The 7111-nt window shown below is 39.0% G+C and overlaps 1 protein-coding gene across 3 annotated transcripts in view; it reads right to left on the reverse strand.

Annotated features, from left to right (window-relative positions):
• Window positions 1–2563: 2563 nt before the first annotated feature.
• NADK2 (NAD kinase 2, mitochondrial) overlaps window positions 2564–7111 on the reverse strand; it is a 15865-nt gene continuing 11317 nt past the window's right edge. For all 3 annotated transcript variants that reach the window (XM_008944478.1, XM_008944477.1, XM_008944476.1), the window contains exons 8-11: window positions 5182–5237; window positions 5045–5098; window positions 3859–3982; window positions 2564–2824 (exon numbers count right to left, since the gene is read on the reverse strand). In XM_008944478.1, coding sequence (XP_008942726.1) covers window positions 2686–2824; window positions 3859–3982; window positions 5045–5098; window positions 5182–5237 — 373 coding nt within the window. In that variant the 3' untranslated portion in view covers window positions 2564–2685. The remainder of the gene's footprint in view (window positions 2825–3858; window positions 3983–5044; window positions 5099–5181; window positions 5238–7111) is intronic.

A 7111-nucleotide genomic window follows, 5' to 3' on the forward strand; every position in this document is an offset into this window, starting at 1 on the left:
TTGCTTTAAAAAAAACAAAAGGCAAAGAATGACAGGTCTAGTTTAGCAGAACACCGTGTGGACTGGCACTAAATGAAAAGACCATGGATTTGATTCAGCAGATAGAAGAGGTGCAGAGTTCATTGCCAGTCCAGGCAGATTAAATCAGTGTTAAACCAATACCCAGTCCTGTGATGGAATACTATCTACCAGTTAAATTGTCTGTACTGCAATCCTTTGTAATAAAGGATCCTTTAAAATAATTCTATGTTCCTTTAATAAAAAAAGTAGCTGCTTACTATTTATCTATTACAGATCTCCGAATTATCCTAGTTATTTAAATCAAGCATTCACCAGTAAATGCTTCAACAGAAGTGCAATTAACTAGAGACAAAACCAGTAGAGGCCACTCATGAGTAAAACGAGTTTCCATTTTGTGAAGCAACTTAGGAATTTGACTGAAATCTCTTACTAAGCCCTAAGCCAGATCATGCTTTGGGTCTGTAGCGCCTCAAAACATTGTGTTTTAGTTCAGCAGTCACATTAAATAATGACTGGTATCTTTAAGAGGTATGCACCCTGACCAAATCAGTCCCCATTAAAACGTCACAGCACACAAGTGTCTCTAAATAAGTAGGGGACAGGGTTTCAGATGTAAAATTGTCTACACAGGTTTTCAAGGACATTTTCAATACCTCAGCCTCTGATCTCACACAGTGGTGAACTCCTAGGAAGTCATAAATTGGTGTTAATGGCATTGGTGGGTGCACGGTGTGGTGTTTTTGTTTTGTTTTGTTTTGTAATCTTAACAGCATATTGACTAGTGTACTAGACAGAGGCACATAAACCATCTGTAACTGGCTACGGATGGATTAGGAATAACTGGAACACCCTAGTATCTGTGCAGTCAACTTTCTAAAGAAAGATTAGTCCCTTGCATTTTTAGCTTTAGGCGAATTTTGCAGATTTTAGACATTAAAAGCTTTCTTCTGATAGCTCCTGAGCACACCAAGTTTTGAAAGACTATTTAGCTACTTTGATTTTTTTTCCTCTTCTGATCTGCAGCCATGATAACTCAGGAAGATAGTGTAGATAAATCATTTTGCAGCACACTTAAAAGGTGAAAATGCACACAAACAAGTGATAGCTTATTCAAAAAGCTCCATCAGTATCACATTTTCCTATAAGTGAATGGTCTGGTCAAACAAATTTCCTCTCTATTCTGTTTTAGAGTGAATACAAACACTTACATAGTAGGAGGAAAAAATACTTTATCCCCTTCCTCCACCTATAAAGATAAGTCTGCATTTTGTGATTTGCAGTAAATACACTGGAGAACATTTCCATTAGACCTGAGAACATCTATTACAGAAGTCTCTGCATTCAAAAGTAGTTTGAAGAAAACTCACTTTTGGAAATAGATCTGTAGTTGACAGGACAAGAGACATTTGTTTCAAGTCATGTAGCAGAAGAGTTCCTGCTGTAGTAATCTTCATTTTGTTAAAGTCTGACTCCTCATCTATGCAATTATCAGCATAGACTTTCAAAGGCAGCCATAGTTCACAGTTTCTCTAAAACATTATCTAAAAAGTCACTTCCTCTTCTATTATCAGCTTTTTTTCTATTACCTCAACTTGCTTACCTAATATGTGACCAGAGGCGTATAAAATTAAAAATAATTTGTTGCCAAATACAGAATTCAACATAGGATTGGAAATTTTATCTTTCTGGGAAAGTTAAAAACATACGTGGAAAACTGGGAGACATAGGTATTAATCTGTGCTCCAAGCATTAGCACCCCAAATATATTTCTTTTTCAATCATAAGGAAACTTAGAACCTAAAATTCCAAACCATCCCACTAAATAAGGCCAAATACCTTTCTTAGTGATTGCAACCTACATACACTACTGTGACTGAACACCAGCTAGCCAGCTAATCCATTCAGTGAAAGAGTATATCTTACTTCAACATGTTTTTCTATACTTTGTATATTCCTATTAACGGGCTCAGGAAAACCCTTGGGTTCCAAGTCCCTCTCTAGACAAAGAAAAAAAATGTAATAGCTACCCCATTCAAGATGTGATTAAAACAGTTTTACTTTTAACATAAATCTAAAAGTAGAAAAAAATACTGGAAGAGAAAAAAAAATTGTCACAAGTTGTATGAAACTACAAAGTTGTAAAATTTTTGAAAAGTGTACAAAAAGTTTGCATTACCATTCCTATTATGCAACGTCAGGATTTACTGAAATCTATATACCCTTGCATCTAATTGCTAGATTGACTGCCAACTTTCCTACAAAAGTATACGTATGATGGTGTTTAGTTTCATCAGTCCCAGACTGTTACTACAAAAAAAAAGTACATCTGAGTATTTAATGCTACTGAATTAGTACTTGAACCCATCTACCTGTGTTTAAAAAGATGTTCTTTCGTGTTTGCCTTACAGGTTAAAATGTCAATTTTCACAGAAGTGAGAGGTAAGTCTGCAGATATTTGTTTTACACCAGATGCAAAAAGACCTTAAATATTAGGCTACTGTTTCCCCTACCCAAAGAACTGAAGAGCACCTCAAGCTTCCTCCAAATGCTCTTGCATCCAAAAAGGCCAACTTCTGACATAATGCACCACTGTGATGTGCTGTCTGTTTCCAGGGGTTTTCTCTCTGGATCCAGAATTGTTTCAGCAGAAGACACTAGAGTCCTTCATTCTTCCAGCAGAACAGTGCACAGTGCATCCTCCGTGTTGATCATTATTGAAGCTATTGCTCCATCATTGAACTCAAAAGATGTTCCTCCATCTACAACCATGCACGCATCCCAACACCGGGAACGGACACAGACTCTGCAAAAACCCCAAAAATAAGTTTTCACAAAACAGCTTAAAAAAATGAAGTATTTCACACAAGCACTTCTCTGAACAGTAAGACTGGTTCTTTGAACAGTCATTATGTGGGTCAGTAAGTGGCTTAATCACATAGGAGCATACTCAGAAAAGAATTTAGCATGGTACCAAACTCTAGAATCTCCCAAGCCTTCGGTACTTTGTATACTTAACAGGGTCCAGAGAGGACTGAATGACTTGTTCAAATGGAAACTATTGACCCCTTTGGTGAAGAAATTTTTCCAAATATCAGTTAGAAAACTTCCCTGCTGCTAGTGCTCTAAGTGGAAATGATGGAATTACCAAACAGTTTTGTTTGGAAGGGCACCTAGTGCAACATTCCACTCAAAGCAGGCCTTACTTCAATGACAGATGAGGTTGCTTAGGGCCTTGCCCACTCAAGTTTTGACTATATCCAAGGACAGTGATAGCACAAGCTCTAGACAACCTGTGCTATTGCCTGATCATTCTTGCTGTGAAAAATTTTTCCTTTATCAGAATCTTACATCCTGTAAAATCACAGCTGTTGCCTCAGTCTCTGCTCTAAAAAGAGTTAACTCATTTTCCCTTCTAATCATCCAGTGGCAGCTGAAGACAGCAACTGGACCCACCCTGCTTGGTCTTGTCTCCTTCAGGCTAAACAGAAGTGCTGTTTGAGTGTCTCCTTTATACACCATGCATTTTGACCCCTTAATAATCTCAGTGGTCCTTTCCTGAATTCACTCCAGTTTGTCAATGCTTGTGTGTCACACTGAGGGAAATGGCACACATTTTATTCACACATTTTATTCTGTGAGATTGTGCATAGATCACACACTAGAAAGGCATAACATAACTTGGAAACATTTTCTTCCTGTTGTTATGAGAACAATACTCAAGCCCTGCAAAACACAAACTGGAAGTTGAAACACTTCAAGGGAAACTCCTGGATTACTCAGTTTGACAACTACACAGAATATAGTAACTCTGCAGTGACTGCTACAGCCAAGACTTACTTTGAAGAGAAGCCACGCTGACGGCTACTTGAGAAAACTCTGTTGACAATAGGTTCTCGAATACTGAAAAACATCTTTGGTTCTTCTGGACTGTAAAGTAGGGACTCATTGTAATCATTTGTTACTGTAAACAAAGAAATCAGGCATTAGTTTTTCCAGAGAAAATTCATTACTCTCAGAACACACATTCCTCCAGGAAGCAGATTCCCTACTAAGAGATAATATTGAGTCCTGCTAGTTCAGTAGCCTTCACCTGCAAAAAAAAAATTTAATTTTACAGAAGATTCCTTTCAGTTCTTTTGCGTGACACTCAGCTCTCTTCAGGTGATTAAACTTTAAGTGTCTCAAATCTTAGGAGAATTGAAATTCTCCTGAATTTCTATACATACAGAAGTGTGGTGGGTTAGCCCTGGCTGAGCAAGAGATGCCCACCAAGCCACTCTATCACCCTCCCCATTTCCTCTCCCTCCTCCACAGAGCAAAAGGAGAAAGGAAAATAAGATGGAGACAAACCCCCTTGTGGGTAAAAACAAGGGCAGTTTAACTAGAAAGCAAAGCCAAGCAGCGCCACATGCAGAAGCGAAGAGAAAAACCCAAAGATTGTTTCTCTCCTTCCCATCCCCAGGCAATGTCTGGTCCCTTCCTGGGAAGCAGGGCTCCAAAACATGTAGCAGTTGCTCTGGAGGACCAAGGAGTAGCCCCCTCTCTTCATCCTTTGTACCAGCTTTATAGCTGTGTTGATGTCATTTGGTATGGAATATCCCTTTGGTCAGTTCAGGTCAGCTGTCCTGGCTATGTTCCCCCCAAGCTCCTGCCCCCCATCCCACTGCGAGGGGACTGTCAGAAAGAGCCTTGGTGCTGTGGGAGCACTGCCCAGTGGTGCTCACAACATGGGTGTTACCAACACCCTTCTGACTCCCAACAGACAGGCACTGCGCCAGGAGGCTGCAGTGGGAAAAGAAGCTCAGTCAGACCCGATACAGAAAGTCTAAAAAAGAGTTTCATTTTTCACCAAATGGGCCTAAGTAATGTCTGAAAGAAAGATTAATATTGGAAGAGTAATAAAATATTGAAAATATTTTAAAATTTTTTCTAAAATACTGAAAGCAGTGCTGAGTATTAGAACAAACAAAATGAACTGGTCAAGGTTAAGATACCTTATAAAAACCTTGCCGTTTTCACTAACCTTTTTGTACTAGTTCCATGTTCAATGGCATATTCAGATTTCCATGCTTTTTAGCTGTTAAGCCAAGAGAAAAAGCTCCAGTTAGATATGTGTATCTTTATATAAACTCTTCTACTGATGCCATACTGTTCACTCACCAATCTTAAGGATCTCTTCAACAGCTTGATGTGCTACCTTGTTAATATTATAGGACCTAGACAGAGAAGCAGAATTCTTGTTTGCTAAGTGATACAGCTTGGTAGAAAAAAAAAACAAATAACAAAACAAAAAAGCCTTGCATACAGCTGAAGAACTATGTTCAACGTGAGGAAAAAAAAAAAAAGCTATTCTAACTAAATAAAGAATGCTATGCTAACTGAGCTGACATCAGTTTCCTCAAAAAAAATACCTTCAGTTATCTCCTAGTTTGACATCTGCCTGTGGCTTTGTAAACTGTAATAAGCCATTAAAAGAAGTCTTCAGGAAAGAAGAGCATGATACGCAGGATGTAATCTCCTTATTATTAATCCTCCTGCCTTAAACCACCAATAATTGCTGATTTAAGTCTGTATTAAAAACTACTGACGCATGACAGTTCTACAGATGGTGTGTGTTCTTAACCCTTCTATCCACCTCTTGCTAATTAACTCCTGTTAGTTATCATTTATGGGTTGTAACACTTCCTTAGAAATATTATGCCTTTTTGTCCATACCTTAAGGTTTAGACTTGAATCACACAAGAATCAGTGTATGCAGAAAAGGAACGATCAGATCAGGCACTTTTGCATTTGCCACATTTGGACACACAAGAAGTCAGCCTCAGTCTGAATCAAGACTGAACTTCAACAGACATCTCCCCTCTGTGCCAGGCTCAAGTGGGATTAGGTACAAATCAGCCTCCATGCAGCACTACTGTGAACACCTCAGTTGCCCAGGTCTAAGTACCGCTTAAAGTGCTCAGTCCAGCACTACTGTTGTGGCAGTAAAGCACCTCAGGCTGCAAAAGACACCTGCTATACATACCACAGACTACAGAGCTGCCAAGGGTGGTTGTCCAAAGCTCCTTCTCCTACACTTCCTACCTACCTGCAAGTCTGAAATGATGCTAGCAAGAAACTGAGATGCAGTCTGAAATAATTCTCTCTCTCAACTAGATACGTTTTTATGCAAGCTTTGGAAGCTGAAGGAACCACCTGGACATTCATATGACTCTCAGTTTGAAGTCTGAAATCCCAGGAAAGCCCCTAAACCACAGGCTGTGGAAGATCACTCCACTTAGAGAAGTCCACCAGTACACACTTATTAGAGCAATGGAAATGTACAATCCTGGAGTTTGGTCCCTGCTTCTAGGATTGCTCAGTACAGAGTGTATCAGCAAATGAAATGCCTCAGAACAGCTTTGAACCAAGACTGTACATTCCCAAGGTACTGAACACTAGGGAAGTTCCTCTAGCAGGCTGCCAATTTCATCCTTGGCAGCCTCAGGACCAAGTTACGCTGACTGAATACAAAATTCTGAATTACAATGAAGAGTAAAACCCAGTAACCATGGTTACAGCATGAATATTCATTTTTGAACTTAATTAAAAGCTTCAGTTTTAGTTCATCTTACCCTGCCACACAAATCCAGAGCCTGTTGTATAACTTTAAATTGTAAGCACAGACAGATTTTTAAACGAAAGAGGCTCTCACTGTACATGTCTCTCAGATCTCAAAACTAAATTGATTAGACTTACATGCAGTACTGCTGCTTGTTTAAACTGAAGTTAAAATAATTTACCCCTTTGATTAAGCTAGCACAACTCCACTTAGATATGCCTATCTTTGTTTAAGGGGAGTATTTTGGCAAAGAGGCTGTCCCCTTTCAGTTAAGTCTGAAAGAGGCAACAGGCTTGGGAAAAGAATGGACAGTAGATGTGCCAGAGAACACTAAACACTGTTTCTAAGTACATGTTTTCCCATTCTTCTTAGAGCTAAGATTTTTACAAGTTTTCTGAGCTATTTCATCTAAGCACTTTAATTTTAACCAACAGAAATACTTCAGAGATCCCCCCCAATATGCTCTGCAAGTCAGAGTAGAATCTCTTT

The sequence above is a fragment of the Merops nubicus genome, unplaced genomic scaffold, assembly GCF_000691845.1.
Source record: "Merops nubicus isolate BGI_N331 unplaced genomic scaffold, ASM69184v1 scaffold27157, whole genome shotgun sequence".
NCBI lineage: Eukaryota > Metazoa > Chordata > Aves > Coraciiformes > Meropidae > Merops > Merops nubicus.